The sequence below is a fragment of the Triticum urartu genome, chromosome 6A (assembly GCF_056163025.1).
Source record: "Triticum urartu cultivar PI428250 chromosome 6A, HENAU_Tu73, whole genome shotgun sequence".
In the NCBI taxonomy this organism is placed as follows: Eukaryota; Viridiplantae; Streptophyta; class Magnoliopsida; order Poales; family Poaceae; genus Triticum; species Triticum urartu.
In genome coordinates this window covers 7,362,467-7,381,002 of record NC_141878.1, presented here as the reverse complement: position 1 = coordinate 7,381,002, position 18,536 = coordinate 7,362,467, and the positions used below count along the sequence as shown (strand labels likewise).

General features: G+C 44.6%; 1 protein-coding gene and 1 pseudogene across 1 annotated transcript; both read left to right on the top strand.

Annotated features, from left to right (window-relative positions):
- The first annotated feature begins 8,093 nt into the window (after window positions 1-8,093).
- LOC147963057 (protein FAR1-RELATED SEQUENCE 6-like) lies at window positions 8,094-10,370 on the top strand (annotated as a pseudogene).
- Window positions 10,371-11,961: 1,591 nt separating this feature from the next.
- LOC147963056 (uncharacterized) lies at window positions 11,962-17,063 on the top strand. Its single transcript, XM_087527813.1, has 4 exons — window positions 11,962-12,546; window positions 12,649-13,800; window positions 14,652-14,732; window positions 16,777-17,063. The coding sequence occupies exons 2-3, from the start codon at window positions 12,657-12,659 to the stop codon at window positions 14,729-14,731; spliced, it is 1,224 nt and encodes a 407-aa protein (XP_087383939.1). The 5' UTR covers window positions 11,962-12,546; window positions 12,649-12,656; the 3' UTR covers window position 14,732; window positions 16,777-17,063.
- Window positions 17,064-18,536: the final 1,473 nt, after the last annotated feature.

Sequence of the window (18,536 nt, the reverse complement as noted above, 5' to 3'; positions counted from 1 at the left end):
AGATCAAACTTTGGCCAGGCTAATAACATGGCGGTATAAGTCAATGACTATTGTCAATGGAGAGTTGCATCATTGCAGTGTCACAGGGATATTTCAACGTTGTGTTTCTCCTAAAGAAGACCGTGAGATTCTACGAGAGATTCATGAAGGAGATTGTGGTCATCATCCTGGCTCTAAATCTCTCATAGCAAAAGCTTTTCACCATAGATTTTATTGGCTGACGGCTCATGATGATGCAGAGGATTTGGTCAGCAACTGTGATGGTTGTTAGAAATTCTCAAGACGAGCTCATGTGCCAGCTCAAGAATTGAGGAAGATTCTAATTACTTGGCCGTTTGCTGTCTGGGGGCTAGATATGGTTGGACCTTTCAAAAGGTCCAAGGATAAAAAGACCCGCCTTTTGGTGGAGGTTGACAAATTCACAAAGTGGGTTGAAGCAGAGCCGGTCAGTAAGTGTGATGCGGCAATAGCGGTTCAGTTCATCAAAAAGGTGATTTTCCCGGTTTGGCTTTCCTCACAACATTATAACTGATAATGGCACTAATCTGTCCAAGGGTGCTATGAAAGAATTTTGTCAACGAGAGCATATTCGTGTGGATGTACCATTAGTGGCTCACCCCCAGTCCAATGGCCAAGCTGAAAGAGCCAATCAAGAAATTTTGAGAGGCATCAAGCCCCGGCTTATGGTCCCTTTGTAGAGGACGCCGGGTTGTTGGGTGGAGGAATTGCCCTGAGTGTTATGGAGTATCAATACTGCCCCCAACAGATCTATGAGTTACACGCCTTTCTTCATGGTTTACGCAACAAAGGCGGTTCTCCCTAGTGACATTCGTCACGACTCGCCCCTTGTGGTGGCTTATGTTGCTCTTGACATATTGGATGAGGAGCGTGACCGTGCGACGACTCGTTCAGCGATTTATCAGTAAGATCTGCGTTCATATCATAGTCACCGGGTTAAAACCAGGACCTTTCAAGAAGGAGATTTGGTGCTCCGGCTCATCCAGGATCAAACTGACATGCACAAGCGGGTCATACTACCTTATCGATGTTCGAGACCACAAGGACTCACGCACATCGGAGGAAGAGACCCGCCGGCCGTGGAATATTGCTCATCTTTGGCCTTATTACACCTGAGCTGCCCGCTCTCGTGATGTACATATTTTGTCAATACATATATTATGATGAATATAATAAAGTCGGCATCCCCGATAATTCAGGGCCTCTGCCTTTTCATTTCTAAGAATATGAGTCTTTATTGTCACTTCATACGATCACTTGGGAGCTTCCTGCTTATTGAGCATATCTGTGACTACCCTCTTGATCCGGCTTGACGCCATGATTAAAAAATACTTGGGGGCTTCCTACTCATTGAGCATAGCTGTGACTACCATCTTGATCCGGCTTGTACGCCATGATTACAAAATACTTGGGGGATTCCTGCTCATTGAGCATAGCTATGACAACCCTATAATCTGGCTTATACACCTAGAATGAAATATTACTTCGGGGCTCCTTGTTAATGAACAGAGCTTTGTTGTCCCTTGTGATAGGCTTGGACGCCAGGTGTATTCACCAAAAATCCGGGTTATCCTGCCTTAGTTTGCCTGCCACTCCGACCAGGTAATCCTGGAATGACCCGTTGTACTCTTGACAATCAATCTTATAAAGACCCTGAATTTGTCAAAGTAAAAATGGCGATTGGTCCTGTGAGGTCCAGCTTACGGGTTTGAATTAAGGTTTAACTCAGAGGCTATGCGGCCCTTGAATAGCACTTGACATTGAGGCTTGGTAGCCTATGAATGCCTTGTTTTTCTGATTTATTTTGCTCTAAATATTTTTTGAGATTCATCTTTTGTTGCCATATTGCTATATGTTTGAAAACTGATTAGGGCCACGTTGCCTTATGGTTCATTTATGAATCTATCCGGAGTTTTGTTAACCCGGCCTGACTTTGGACTTTAAGTCGCCAGTGTATGATGATTATGTGCTTGGAGTTCTGGCTCTAAGCTTTGGGATGTTACCCCTTTCTGCATATGGCGTTCTAAGCCGGCGGTGTGAATAAATTACTGCACGAAGCATGATAAGTCGGCATTGTAAACAATATCACATGTATGATATTTATTTTGTTATGATTATATGAGGTTTCGATAAACCAACCCTGGTTATGGACTATTTAGTCATCAGTGGTTTTTATATGGGGTATTGTGACCCACCCTGGGGTAAACCGCCAGGGCACTTATTATCTGTTTATGTGCAGGAAAACATGATAAGTATGGTCTGCATAATTGATGGTATTATGAGCATAAGTGGCAGATCTTCAAATGATGGATCGGCAGTGCTATGCAAATAAAATGTGCACGATGGCACGACATATCATTGTTTGTAACTAGCCTATTACAAGGCATCTGACGCCCCAAAAGGACAAGTGTTTTTAGCATCCAAATGCTATGCCTGATAAACCAGCTCATGGATTAAGACTTTTAGTCTTGGCGGGTCGAAGCCTCCGGGTCATCTTGCGCTTCTTCTTCTTCATCGTCTTGATTATCCATTGGCTGGAAGTCGGGCGTAGCCCAGTTGATACCGGTCAAAGCTCTAAACACAGCCTTGTCGTCAATAAGACTTGATGGATCAATCTTAGAAGCAAAGGTATGCTTACGAGTCGGTGGGATGAGATCCACTTCTTGATGAACCGGTGCCTTTAACTTCTTGTTCTCAGCGTCATATGCCGCTTGGTATTGGGATAGATCTGTTTCTTCAGCTAGCTTGCGTGCTATTGGATGCATTGCCCTTGCTATTTGTGCAAAATCAGTAGCGCCGAAGGGAGACCCGTCTTCTTTCACACTAGGGCAGCCATTGGCTAAATCTTCTTTCACACTAGACCCGTCTACTAAGATCTTTATCGGTCAAACTGTATAACAACATATGTCATTCCCTTTGTCACTGGTATGTTAGTTGGCCGAGATTCGATCGTTGGTATCATCATACCTAGTTCAATCTGGTTCCCGGCAAGTATATGTACTCGTTCCGTAATGGATCATCCCGCAACTAACTCATTAGTTACATGGCTTGCAAGGCTTATAGTGATGTGCATTACCGAGAGGGCCCATAGATACCTCTCCGATACACAGAGTGACAAATCCTAATCTCGATCTATGCCAACTCAACAAACACCTTCGGAGACACCTGTAGAGCATCTTTATAATCACCCAGTTACGTGGTGATGTTTGATAGCACACAAGGTGTTCCTCCGGTATTCGGGAGTTGCATAATCTCATAATCAGAGGAATATGTATAAGTCATGAAGAAAGTAATAGCAATAAAACTAGATGATCATAACGCTAAGCTAACCGATGGTTCCTGTCCATCACATCATTCTCTAATGATGTGATCCCGTTCATCAAATGACAACACATGTCTATGGTCAGGTGATGACCCACAAGTATAGGGGATCTATCGTAGTCCTTTAGATAAGTAAGAGTGTCGAACCCAACGAGGAGCAGAAGGAAATGATAAACGGTTTTCAGCAAGGTATTCTCTGCAAGTACTGAAATAAGTGGTAACAGATAGTTTTGTAATGAGATAATTTGTAACGAGCAACAAGTAACAAAAGTAAATAAAGTGCAGCAAGGTGGCCCAATCCTTTTTGTAGCAAAGGACAAGCCTGGAAAAACTCTTATATAAGGAAAAGCGCCCCCGAGGACACATGGGAATATTGTCAAGCTAGTTTTCATCACGTTCATATGATTCGCGTTTGGTACTTTGATAATTTGATATGTGGGTGGACCGGTGCTTGGGTGCTGTTCTTACTTGAACAAGCATCCCACTTATGATTAACCTCTATTGCAAGCATCCGCAACTACAAAAAAAGTATTAAGGTAAACCTAACCGTAGCATGAAACATATGGATCCAAATCAGCCCCTTATGAAGCAACGCATAAACTAGGGTTTAAGCTTCTGTCACTCTAGCAACCCATCATCTAATTATTACTTCCCAATGCCTTCCTCTAGGCCCAAATAATGGTGAAGTGTTATGTATTCGACGTTAACATAGCACCACTAGAGGCTAGAAAACATACATCTCATCAAAATATCGACCGAATACCAAATTCACATGACTACTAATAGCAAGACTTCTCCCTTGTCCTCAGGAACAAACGTAACTACTCACAAAGCATAAACATGTTAATAATCAGAGGGGTATTAATATGCATAAAGGATCTAAACATATGATCTTCCACCAATTAAACCAACTAGCATCAACTACGAGGAGTAATTAACACTACTAGCAACCTACTAGCACCAATCCCGGACTTGAAGACAAGAATCGGATACAAGAGATGAATTACGGTTTTGAGATGAGATGGTGCTGATGAAGATGTTGATGGAGATTGCCCTCTCCCGATGAGAGGAGCGTTGGTGATGACGATGGCGATGATTTCCCCCTCCGGGAGGGAAGTTTCCTCGGCAGAACAGCTCTGCCAGAGCTCTAGATTGGATCCGCCAAGGTTCCACCTCGTGGCGGCGGAGCTTCGTCCCGAAAGGTTGCTTCCTATTTTTTTCTCGACGAAAGACTTCATATAGGAGAAGATGGTCATTGGAGAGCCACCAGGGGGCCCACGAGGCAGGGGGGCGCGCCCCCACCCTCGTGAGAAGGGTGTGGCCCCCCTGGTCTTCATCTTTGGCGAGGATTTTTCATCATTTATTATAAGGTGTTCCGTGGAGTTTTGGGACTTTTGGAGTTGTGCAGAATAGGTCTCTAATATTTGCTCCTTTTCTAGCCCAGAATTCTAGCTGCCGGCATTCTCCCTCCTTATGTAAACCTTGTAAAATAAGAGAGAATAGCCATAAGTATTGTGACATAATGTGAAATAACAGCCCATAATGCAATAAATATTGATATAAAAACATGATGCAAAATGGAGGTATCATCAGGAAACTTAACCATCTTTGATTAATGAGCTAGTCAAGTAGAGGCATACTAGGGACACTCTGTTTGTCTATGTATTCACACATGTACTAAGTTTCCGGTTAATACAATTCTAGCAGGAATAACAAACATTTATCATGATATAAGGAAATATAAATAACAAATTTATTATTTCCTCTAGGACATATTTTCTTCACAATGTTCATGCCTATGTGGATGATATTGTTGTGAAATCCAAGAAGAAGGAATCCTTGATAGATGATTCGAAAGAGACCATTGACAATATCCGGGTCTACAAGATGATGCTTAACCCGGCCAAGTGTGTTTTTGGTGTGCCAGCAGGCAAGCTCTTGGATTTTTTGGTTTCAGAACGAGGCATCGAAGCTAACTCGGAAAAAAATCAAGGCTGTTACTTCTTTGCTAAACCGGCGTGCATTAATGATCTTCAGCATCTGGCGGGTCGTATTGCGGCCTTAAGCCGGCTCATAAGCCGGTTAGGAGAAAAAGCTATCCCTCTATACCAGATGATGTAGAAAACAAATCACTTTGTCAGGAGTGATGCTGCTGATCAGGCGTTTAAAGCCCTGAAGAAATAGTTAGCTGAGTCGCCAATCCTTGCAACTCCTATTGCTAAGCAGCCCTTGTTGTTATATGTGCCTGCCAAGAGCCGAGCCATCCGTGTGGCGATTGTGGTGGAACAGAAGGAAGGAGGAAAGGAACATCGGGTTTAGCGGTCGGTTTTATTATATCAGTGAGGTGCTCATTGAATCCATGCAGAGGTATCCGCATTGGCAGAAGCTGGTATATGGGGTGTGCATGGCTAGTCGAAAGCTCAAGCAATATTTCCTTGGCTATCCCATCACTGTGGTTAGTTCTGCTCCCTTAGGGGATATTATTCAAAACAAAGAGGCCACAGTACGGGTAGCCAAGTGGGCCATTGAGCTTGGACCCCATGGTTTGAAATATACGCCTCACACAGCCATCAAATCTCAAGCACTTGTGGATTTCATCAATGATTGGACAGAGTTGCAGATGCCGGAGGAGATAAATTTTATTATGTTTTAATGTTGATGTTCCCTTGTACTAACAATGCAGTTGAGTATGAAGCCTTGCTCCATGGTCTTTGGATGGCTAAGGAGATGAATCTAAGTCGGGTGAGGTGCTTTGGCGACTCAGATTTGGTGGTTCAGCAAGTCTTAGGCACTTGGGATTCTAAAGACCTACTCATGGCGGCCGCCGAGAGGTTGATGCTATTGCTGGTCATTTCAAAGGCTATCAAGTGGAACATGTTGATCGCGGGAAAATGAGGCGGCTGATGCTTTGAGCCGGCTAGGGTCCCAGCGTAAGCCGGTTCCACCTAATGTTTTCCTTGATATTCTGCATAACCCTTCAGTCAAATTGCCTACGGAGGAGGATCTTGCTATTCCTGACCCGGAGGCGCAATTGGTGATGGCTCTTCATGTTATTCCTGATTGGACAGTTCCATATTTCACTTATATGACCCGGGGCGAGTTACCTGAAGATCAAACTTTGGTCATGCTACTAACACGGCGGTTTAAGTCAATGACTATTGTCAATGGAGAGTTGCATCATTGCGGTGTCACAGGGGTATTTCAGCGTTGTGTTTCTCCTAAAGAAGGTCGTGATATTCTACGAGAGATTAATGAAGGAGATTGCGGTCATCATGCTGGCTCTAAATCTCTCATAGCAAAAGCTTTTCACCATGGATTTTATTTGCTGATGGCACATGATGATGCAGAGGATTTGGTCAGTAACTGTGATGGTTGTTAGAAATTCTCAAGACGAGCTCATGTGCTAGCTCAAGAATTGAGGATGATTCCAATTACTTGGCCATTTGCAGTCTGGGGGCTGGATATGGTCGGACCTTTCAAAAGGTCCATGGATAAAAAGACCCACCTTTTGGTCGCGGTTGACAAATTCACAAAGTGGGCTGAAGCAGAGCCGGTTAGTAAGTGTGGAGGCGGCAATAGCGGTTCAGTTCATCAAAAAGGTGATTTTCTAGTTTGGCTTTCCTCACAGCATTATAACTGATAATGGCACTAATCTGTCCAAGGGTGCTATGAAAGAATTTTGTCAACGAGAGCATATTCGTCTGGATGTATCATCAGTAGCTCACCCCCAGTCCAATGGCCAAGCTGAAAGAGCCAATCAAGAAATTTTGAGAGGCATCAAGCCCCGGATTATGGTCCCTTTGCAGAGGACGCCGGGTTGTTGGGTGGAGGAATTTCCCTCAGTGTTATGGAATATCAATACTACCCCCAACAGATCTATGGGTTGCACGCCTTTCTTCATGGTTTACGCAGCAGAGGCGGTTCTCCCTAATGACATTCGTCACGACTCGCCCCATGTGGCGGCTTATGTTGAAGCTGATAATGAAAAAGCACGTCAAGATGCTCTTGACCTTTTGAGTGAGGAGCGTGACCATGCGGCAGCTCGTTCATCGATTTATTAGTAAGATCTGCGTTGATATCATAGCCGTCGGGTTAAAGCAATAATGCTACACTTACGGATGACTTACGGAAGCTTTACGGAATGACTAGGATAGAATCCGACGTGGTCGCGAGCAAGTGCCAAACAGCCAGACCGTCTGCCTTCTAGCTTCTACCTCGAACAAAAAAGAACAGCCAGCCGCCTCCTTGTTTTCCAGACAGGCCGCTTGGATTCCCTCGTTCCACATTGAACAACTAGCCGCTGGGATTCTAGATCCGAGGGCGTTGTTGTCGCAGCAGGTCGCTGCATAAACTGTTGTCCGTCGCAGATTTGGCACTGCGGACGACGCTGGGGGTGGACTAAGGTGTGTGTTTGGCCGAGCTTGAGGACTGTAGGAGTTGAGGTTCTTGCCCCAATATTGTTCAATCTCTGCATCTTCCATCTAACTTTTCTTCATCAGATTACGATTGATTTTTTTGCCCCAATAATTTGTTATGTTCAATATCTGCACCTTTCTTGTGTCTGAATCTACAGAAGTGTAGCACATTATTTATGATTGATTGTTTGTTCCTACGCATGCTTCTGAATGTATACATCTTGTATAGATCATGTTCCACATGCCAAATGTTAGCACAATATGTTACCATCCCCTATAAATTTATTTTATATTCCCTTTGAACAATAATAATGTTTACAATTTTCTTGATTTATAGAAATGTGTGATGGAATTGGTGGTGTTCCAGAATCAAGTGACATGCCTAGTTCAAGCGATGATGACAACATTAAGCATCGGAATGAGCAACACGGAACTTGAACATGACCATGGTGAATCTCAACCAGATGCCTTACTTGGAGACCCTAAATTGGGGATGACCTTTGATACTGAGAATGAGGTGCGAGAGTAATACAACAACTACGCTAAAGCAAAGGGCTTTGATGTGACAAGAAGAAGCTCAAGCAATGCTGATAATGGACAGCTGAAGCATCTTACACTTTCGTGCTCTCGGTATGGTAAGACTCAATCCAACTCAAGTACTATGTTGAAACCAAATCCAACAACCGGGTTAGGATGTAAAGCTAAAATCAATATTAGCCATGGTCCTGATGGGAAGTTTCATCTTTCAACCGTCATTTTAGATCATAATCACAGATTAAGTTCAGACAAGTCTCGGTTATTCAGATGCAACCAAAAATTGGACTTCCATGTGAAGCGAAGGTTTGAGCTGAATGACCGGGCTGGAATTCGAGTAAACGAGAATTTCAATTCTTTTGTTGTGGAAGCAAATGGTCATGAGAACCTAACTTTTGGTGAGAAGGATGCTCGCAATTTTCTAGAGAAAACAAGAAGGTTGAAACTTGGCAGAGGTGATGGACCTTGATGATGAATCTCGACTAAGGAATGTTTCTTGGGCTGATGCAGGAAGTAGAGCAGTGTATGACTCTTTTCATGACGCCATTATTTTTGACACAACATATTTGACGAATAAATATGATATGCCTTTTGCTTGTTTAGTCGGAGTGAATCATCATGGACAATCAGTTTAGCTTGGATGTGCGCTATTATCATATGAAGATACTGAAACATTTGTTTGATTATTTCAAGCATGGCTCACATGTATGCATGACAAATCTCCATCCAAAAACTATTGTAATCGATCAAGCAAAAGCAATTCAAAATGGTGTGGAAAGAGTTTTTCCAGAATCTCGATATAGATGGTGTTTGAGGCATATAATGAAGAAGATACCCGAGAAGTTTGGTGGATATGATGAATATGATCACATTAAGGTTGCTATTGGCAAGGCAGTTTATGATTCATTAACAGTTACAGAGTTTGAAGTTGCTTGGATGCTTATGCTTGAGAAGTATGATCTTGGTGATAATGAATGTCTTAAAGGTCTTTACTGCAATCAGCACCGATGGGTTCATGTCGCCACTTTGAATTCAGAGGGATTCTCTGTAGGCATGTGTTGCGTGTTTTCTTACTAATTTTGTATTTATTTCAGGCTCGCTCCATGAATTTGAAAAAGAAAATGTCCAATAAAAAAGGAAATCATCACATGATGATATTCTACAACAAGACGTTGTGGAACAAGATGGCCAAGCTTGTAGTAGCATGGCTGAGGTATGCTTATTTCTCACCTTTTTATTTCTAGTAAACTCTTAAACATCCATGTAATTTTATCACTTTCTTTGGAGCAGAAATCATTTGACTTGGGCATTACCAATGGCGACATAAATCCACCACAAGGATCGGCTACAGTATCACTTGGAGGTTCATCGACAATGGTTATGCCCCAAATTCTTGGAAAATATACGAGTATGCTATTTGAAGTTCAGCAGGGATCGACTGTAGAGCCTAGTTCTACAGTATTACATTTCGATGAAAGTTAAGGGCTCGACAATATGATGGACCAGGGTTTGGACATGATTTACATAGTTTGAATATGTTGGATGCAATATTTTGTATGACCTTGTTAACTTTAATGTAATACCTGATACCTGGTAGGTACCAGTGCACTAGAAAAGTAGACAGATTTATGTTTTGTCATCTTGTTTCTGCCCAAGGTACTTGAATTTGTCTCTGTTATATGGTTCAAGTATTAGTTGCTTCCAGTTTCAGTTCCAGTTCAAATGTTAGGTGGTTCTTTTATGTCGATCCTAGCAGAAACATCAGCAGCAAATACTCTTTATTTGTCATTCTCAAGAAACAATGACAGAATGTAAGAGGCAAGAATATGATGAAACCCACTTTTTTATTGATCTGAGGCAAGTACATGAGTGCACGAACGTGCTAGTCAGTCGTGGCTAACTAAATCCCTGAATAAGGAGATATGTTTACAATGACGATGCCCTGATTTTGCGCCCTCCTCTTATTAATAAACTGAACTGCCTTGATTTTGCGCCCTTTCTGTATCAGCTGCTGGTGATGCTTACAGCTTTGGGATAACTCTGCTGGATCCTGAAGATGTTCACAGGGAGGGCACTAGCTGATGGTATGTTCAGAGAAGGATTGAGTCTGCACTTGTTTGCAGAGATGGCATGTCCTGACAAGATATACACATGCAGCCATATGATAATGACGATGATGCAAGATTGAATATTGTATTGGCTTGCTTAGCTTCTGTTATCAGAATCGGCATCTTGTCTAGTACTGTTTCATCACACATCTAACACAGCTCTGAATCTGTCAAGGAAAAAGTGACATCATCAGACAACCAAGGGACATGGGCAATTACAAACAACATGCAGGATTTTTGTGATTTTAATTGCTCGGCATTGCAACAATGGAGGACCTCACTGTGCCACAATCCGACCAAGAGCTCGCGCCACCGCAACCGACGACCAAGAGCTTGCGCCACCGCAGCCGACCACCAAGAGCTCGCGCCGCTGTCGCTGGAGACCAAGATCTCGTGCCGCAGCCGCCAGAGAGAAAGAACTCGTGAGCGCCGCCCGCGTATGACTTAGCGATTTCCGCGCCGCCGCTGACTGCAAAGAGCTCACCAATCGGATTCCCTCGGGCAGGAGCTCGCCGTGGCCGTCACAGGGGAGCTAGACCCGCCGCGCGAGGGAACTGGCAGGTCGGGCCGCCTCGAAGGACCCTCGCCATGTAACACCGCCGCTGATCTGGGGGAACATCCTCTCCGCTGTCAGCCATCACCCATCGCCGTCGCATCACCCGGTAGAGAAAGGGGATGAGCAGGGATTATGACTTTTCTGCACTGAGTAATTTTTTTGCTGTTTTCTTCTAGACAAGGGTGGGCCGTGGGGATGACATGGACGCTTCCACATCAACAAGCATCCGTAAGTGTAGCATTATTGGTGTCAAAGTGTGAGTGCTACTGCTGGTAGTTGCCGGCCAGCAGGTCAAGGATGACCGGAACATGGCAGCGGATGTCAATGGTTTGAAGACCAAGGCGGGGAGGGAATAAGCCGGCGGCGCAACGAGCAGAGCGTCTTGGTGGCCGCCATTCTGAAGAGCGGCCGTAGGCAGATTGGCGTTGGGGAGATGGGCCATGCCGTTGGTGGCAGGTCAGGGTGGACACGGTCCGGTCGTTGACTGAGCTGCAGTTTGGACCGGTCGCCGGCGGTCTAGACCGGACCGGACCGAGCAGTGCTGCAGTCCTCTTTTCAGGGACCGGACCGGCGGGTGTAAAGCTCGGTGTGTACCGACGGGCTCGGCGGTCCCTGCGGTGGCCAGTCACTGCCATGTGGGGTCAGCATTTCGGAAAGGTGGAGGGAGAAGTAGCATGGTGGCCGGGGCCGTAGAAGATGCACCTGATGCTTGCGGTCGACAGGCGACGCTGCGGAGGAGATGCCCCTCATGCTTGTGGTGGTCGGACGACGCTCGTAGGCGGCAAGGAGGTGGTTGACTAAGTCAAGAAGTTGCCAATGGCGGCCGGTCTGCAGGCGGCGCTCTTGAAGCCTCGTGATCTCATGGGACGCGGAGGTCCCTCCATGGCTCTTCCTTCCCCGTGTCGACGGCATGTTGGCAACGAGATGCAAGCTCCCCGCATCGATGGCGAGCACAACGAGGAGGTCGACAGAGGCCGCGCTCCCTGCTACACTATTTAGCGAGCCTGGACTGGACCGAAACGGGCCCATATTTACAGACCGGACCGTCCATTATATTTAGCGAGGCTGGACCGAGCGGGCCAAGAGCGAACGGGCCACGAGCGGGCTGAAAAGCCCGCTCGCTATGTCCAGCCTGAATGGCAGGAGTGCCATCCATGCATGGCAGCGGAAGCAAGATCAACGCAGAGGCAAAAGGGATTTGACGAGGCTAAGAACTCTCGTGCACTCTCTGACTAAAGTAGCAGCTGTTTCTCCTTTCGACAAGGGTAAATATGCCATTTCCATGCCTACAGTGAGTAGAGTCACATCGCTGGAAAGGAAACAAAAAAGAGCACACTCACATCGCATCTCGCTGTCTCAGGTTTCAGACTCTCAGCCGCCGCCGCTCCACCCAACGGCGCCGGCCGGTGGCCAGCCGCCGCTGCTCCTCCAGCTCCACCGCGTCCGTCCTGAACTCCGCTGCGTCCCTCACGCACTCCGCCGCGCCTCCCCCTACCCCCGCCCTTCTGCCCTGCCCCGCCCTCCTTTGCCCTAACCCTAATTCGTAGCGGCGACCAACGGCGGCGCTCCGGCCAGGCCTCTGGAAGAACAAACGGTGAGTGCCTCTGGTTTCTTTTACTCCTATCTTGACTCCTGCTTTTCCAATTTTGATTTGGTTTTAGGATTCTTGATAATTCTCTTGCTGTCTTCGCTACAGGCTGAAGTATGAGGAGCCGCCGCCGCCGTTGCTCGCCGGCGACGGCGTCCCCAGTGGAAGATGAGAACCTTCTCCCGGAGATCCTCCTGCGCCTCCCTCCGGACCCATCGTCACTCCCCCGCGCCTCCCTCGTCTGTAAGCGCTGGCGCAGCATCCTGTCCGATCCGGACTTCCTCAAGCGCTTCCGCAGGCACCACCAAAAACCTCCACTGCTCGGCTTCTTCAGAGGTAATTCAATGAGCACAGAGCACCACTTCACTCCTGTGCTCGACTCGCCGGACCGCATCGCTGCAGCCCGCTTCTCTGTGCCCAACAACAGCAACAAACACTGGAACTTCGTAGGCTGCCGCCACGGCCTCGCCATCCTAGTCAACATGTGGCTTCGTCAGGTGATGGTGTGGGATCCCCTCACCGGACAAGAGCACCGTGTGGCTTGTCCACCTGGGCTGGTGTTCGACCCGGAGGTCCACCTGGTGTACTGGGAGGCCGCGGTGATGTGCGCTGATGCCCAAGACGGGCACGTGCATGGCGATTGCTTCTCGAGACCGCTCGAATTGGTCTTGATCTGGGTCATTGGATACAGAAAAGCATTCGCTTGCCTCTATGAATCGGCATCTGGTTTATGGGGAGACATTGTCTCCATGGAGTCAACAGACACGATGTTTGGCATAAGGCCTGGCATCCTTGTTGGGAGTGCACTTTGCTGGGTGCTTTGTGGTGGTAACGTCCTTGTGTTTGATGTTGAAAGTCAGCACCTTGATTTGATCAAGAGGCCGGTAGACTGCCCTATGAACACCACCTCCTATGGATTTGTTCAGGTCTTAAGGATGGATGATAACAGACTTGGCCTCGCATATTTGTCAAAACTGACCATCCTGTTATGGGAGAGGAAATCAAACTGTGATGGCGTTGTCACATGGGTGTTTCTGCAGAAAAGTATTCAATTGCAGGAGCTCTTTCCGCATAGAATGTTTAGTCGTTGCAAAAAGATGATAATAACGGGGTATGATGAGGACACAAATGTGATTGTTCTATCTACGATCCGCGGCGTCTTCACGCTCCAACTTGACTCGATGCAGATCAAACATATTTGCAAACGAGGTGGCTTATGTTTGGACACTTTCTATCCATACACAAATTTCTATACTACAGGTAATGCCTCCTCTATATTCACATTGCACGAGCAAACAAGAGTATTTTTTTTTCTTGGATTGCTTTTGGCACATGATTGCGGTAATAAATTGTAGTTGCGATTAAAAATTGACTGGATATATAAAAATGTGTTCAGTTGTTTGTTTCCTTGTTGGTCTGGTCATGAGTTATGGTGATGTGATTTCTTATTATTACCATGCCAGATTAAAGCTAGAACGAGAATATAACTATTTCATTGATTTGTGGCCGTTTCTAATTGGTAACCACAGTCGTGTGCTGGCAATTTGTGATGTCGTGAAGCCGTCTGCTACATGAAATAGTTAACCGGCTGGCACACTTGGAAGCTTAAATCTAGTTATATTTTCCCATACAATAAATTTATGGGAAATATAATGTCTATTTTCACTGACCTTGATACTAAATATCAATTTATAACATGTACATTATGTGTTGTAAAAAAAAGAACACTAGTTAATTAAATTCGAATGGTACTATGTAATCACTGTGGTTTTCCAATATGTGCTTTCTTCTAGACCATTGGCCATAATTTTAGAAATTTCCCATCATATCATTGATGGTGATGTAATTTCTTATTATTACTTTTCTACCTTAAAGCTAGAAGAAGAATATAACTAATGGTTTGATGTCTGTCCATTGCTAATTGCTAACTGCAATCATGTACTTATAATGATTAGCTTCGTTTAGGGGGATTCATTTACTGTCATCATAACAGAAGCTAATCCCCCTCCTCCAGTTACCTAAAGTTATAATGGTTTGCACATATGCCTTCTCATTGATTCAACTTATCTTTGATATTTCTTTCCTTTTGTGCTTCTTTTGCTTGTACGCAGGGGAGTTGGCTGGAGACTGCGCGAATCTGAAATGTGAACACATGAGATGTACTAATATTCTATCTTTGTTGAAAAAGTGAGGTAATTTATCTTCTAGCTATGAGTATATCTTTTGTCTTGAAGGCAGTATATCATTTCATGTTGATTACTCAGCTTAGATGGTGCATGATTTATGATTTTAGATTCCTAATGCATAAATTCAATTAATTTTGAAACCGTGTAGTTCTTATATTTCTGTAAGGTATGTTGTTCATTTGGAACAATCTAGGAAGTCCAGTCTTCGCCTCTAATGGATGCAAGCTTTCAGTCACTGATCTTTTACTAGTTTTAATTTGATTGTACATACTTATCCGGAGAAATAAAAACTAGAGAACATGATAACCATAGAGGTTGCAGGTGTGCCATCACAAACTGATTGATCTTCTATTGGTTTTCTCCTTTGTATTGCTATTTTTTATTAAAAAAATGCTGTGATGATTCAGCTTTGGAGTTTTTTGTATAGTTTGTACAGTGTTGTATGGTTAAACTTTATTGTTGGCTCAAAAAAAATCGCTTTTCTTTGAGAGTAGTATGAAATGGGTACACTGAGATGGCTTTGATTGTTCTGCAAGTATGTTGAGTAATACTTGGGTTACTTTAACAAAGAAAAAGGGCTAGATGGTTCTTCAATTCTGTATGCTGTGAATGTGTTCTGGTTGACGCTAAGATTGCTATTATGTACAGTAGCATGTCACGTGGAACTTCTCGGATTTAATCATGTGAATTTTTTATTATGATCTAAGATCAGTCGACTTTAGTCAAGTTGCATGCCTGGTAGACTAGTGGAGTCGATTTGGTTAATCGCTTGTATTAACTAGGTGGGTGGACAAGAAGCAGTAGGCTATGTCACTTTAGACATTGTGTTTGTGAAGTCCCTCACTACATTTGATCCATCTTGTGAGTCTTGCTAGTGATCTAACAGTGATATGCTGATGACATGACCTCATCACCACATGCAACACAGACAGGCAGTGCTCCTAAATTATAACATATAATATATTTAGAATTATAGATGCTGCCTAGTTAGAGGACATCACGTAGGAAGGTTCTTAGATGCACAGCATCAAGTGTGTCTTTTGTAACTCCGTGAGTTAAAAGAGAAAAAAAATAAAGAGAAGAAGAGGGGCACGAAACAGGCCCTTGGCTATAAAAGTTTTCTATGCGTGTGGTCGTTATTATTTGATGTGATCAAAATTTAGGAGAGCCAATTAGACTAGTCGTTGTTGAGTTGTTGAGTAGACAAGTTGGGATTAGGGAGAGGTTGTTAGGATGTCTTATACATGTTGGTGTCGTTTGGAGAGTCCTAAGTTTAGGTCACGTTGGACATAGGGTGACAAGTATTAGTAGTGTTTACATTGGAGTCTATGTAATCATGCTATTATTTACAATAAAGGAGAAAATCATATGGGAAGCTATGACAGTGTGGGGAAAATATCCTGTGTTCTTGTGTGTATCTGTACGGATCAATCAAGTGGCCGTGAGATTAGATTGCATCCTAAGCTAGCCTACATCAAAAGCATCCACCAGCCTGCTTGCCTGATTACCTAGTTCTGTACGTGTACATCTTGTTCTGGTTCCGACTAGTTGCACCGGCTTACGACGGTGATCTGATCGGCGGCAAGAGGCGCGAGTTTCAGCAAAGGTAACACTCGTACCGGTCATACCTACTGGTTTGTAGACAACTATTGTGGTGGATAAAGCTTCTGAATCCAGTGTCTGCATCCCTAGTTGGAGACTCATCCTTGGATGTATTGAGACCTGAACCTGTTGTCCTCATCATCCTATTTTTTGTTGCGGCTGCCTACCTCAGCCCTAGTTACCTAGTTTAAAGAAACTAAGAAAGGTTTGTCAGGAACACTCTTACTTTTATTATTCAGTTGCTACATGATCCTTTAGCAGCTCTGCAAGTTTATCGGAGGAGGGGGGGGGGGGGGGGGGGGGTTCCGGGAAGTTTATCTGTTAAATTCATTCGATGTTTGCATGATGTTTTCAGTAACTTGAAAAATATCCCTTTGCTTGGTATATATGCATCTATAAATTTGTAATACATCATTTCTCGTGCTCATTATTTCAAAATGTGTTCCAGGAATACAAGACCAACATTCAGAGAGGATATATTTGCCTTCGTGGGTAAAAACTATGGTCCTTAAAAGCACAATGAAGCAACAAGCAGACATGTCAAAATAGAGTGTCATGATGTTTATTTTTTCTGAATTTTCCCATGTTACATTCATGTGATGTACCATTGAACCTCAAAGAGTATTTGACCCGAAAAAACATCTTGATGTATGTATTGTCAAATGGCAGTCCAATTCTGGAACTTGCCATTGATTTTTTTTCTTGTTCCGAGTAACATATGTTTTTGGTTTTGAATATACAATTTCTGACAGTCCATAAAGTTACTAAGTTCTTGAGGGAAAACTGGGGAGTGAAAAACTATAATTTTTTTCACCTGTCTATAAATGTCCTGTGGTTATGCAGTGATAATGCAAAAGGTAATGGAATGGGTTCACAATGGGATGAAGGCGTAATAAGATATTTCCCCTTTTTGTATGGTATTGCCATTGTAAAGGCATGGATTCCATTGCGGTGTTTGGATTGATGGGTGGCTCTGTCTCTGTCTAGTTACTCTCGCTCGAAGGTAGACGATGGACAGGAAACTCGAGTTTGTTTTGTGTGCAACGAATGCACCGGCGCTCCAACGCCTTGTATTTGTTGCAACTGAACTCACCACCAACTAACAAACTGGGATTACAGCCGGCTTTGTAGCCATCGGCAACGCAGCCCCCCACGCAACACGATCACCACGCGCATGTACGCCCTGGCTACCCGGTCTCCCACCAACATGAGCAACCTACTCATCCGCGAGACCTGGGCATCTATCGCTGCACGATCGCAGGCCCAGCCACAGACCGGCTCAGCTCAGACTAAACACACACGCACACGCCTACAACCTTGCCGGACCAGACCTGGCGCGCCCTACGTCGATCACCTCGGCAGAGCATGGCTTATTTTGCCCCAACATGGATGTTTGATGTATTTTGAATGCTATGCAGCGGTGATGCTTTGGGCAATTCTCCTTGTGATGGCTGCGAGGAAAATCACTGGTGACGGATGCTGCTCCTTGAGGTGGTGGAAGATCTGAAACGTGCTTCTCACCTTGCCCGCCGATCCATCCATGTAAGGTGCTTTGCTGCTCAAAATAAATCTGGTCAGGGAGTAGAGAAATGGGTCGCTGGTGTCGTCACTGCTGCTACATGCAGAGGTCTCGTCAGAGTAAATCAGGGCAGATAGTTGAGTTGAAGGTGGGCGGGAACGGATGGAAAAGAAGGTTGGCTGTGGCAAGAGATAGGGATGAGCGATCATAGCTTCGGTTATCGGACAGGGGTGGGCGTAATAGGAAGTGAATAGGGGTGTGATTTGATTATGCGCTATCCGTTTACAGCCCTACTGAACCAAACGTGTGCAACATTTTAAGGTGCCTCCGCAATGTGATGATGGCTAAAAAAACGTGAACCAAACACCTCCATTGTGTAATATGTGCCTTCTTGATGCTTGTACATTTTTTTGAGGATTAATTCCGCCGCTTTATTTAACCAGCGAATATCTAAACAACGTCCGGGATCTCATCGGCGACCACAACTAAGATTAAGTCTGGTGGCACCATCAACCAAATCTTACATAGATCTACCCCTACCCCTAGCTTAGCTAAATTATTCGTGGCATAATTTGGAAACCTCCTTACCCATGTCACCTTGCTCTCCTGAAATGTTCTCAATATTGACTTGATTTCTTCAATCCAAGGTCCAGTCACTGAGAGATTCTTTCTTCCATCATTTAACATGC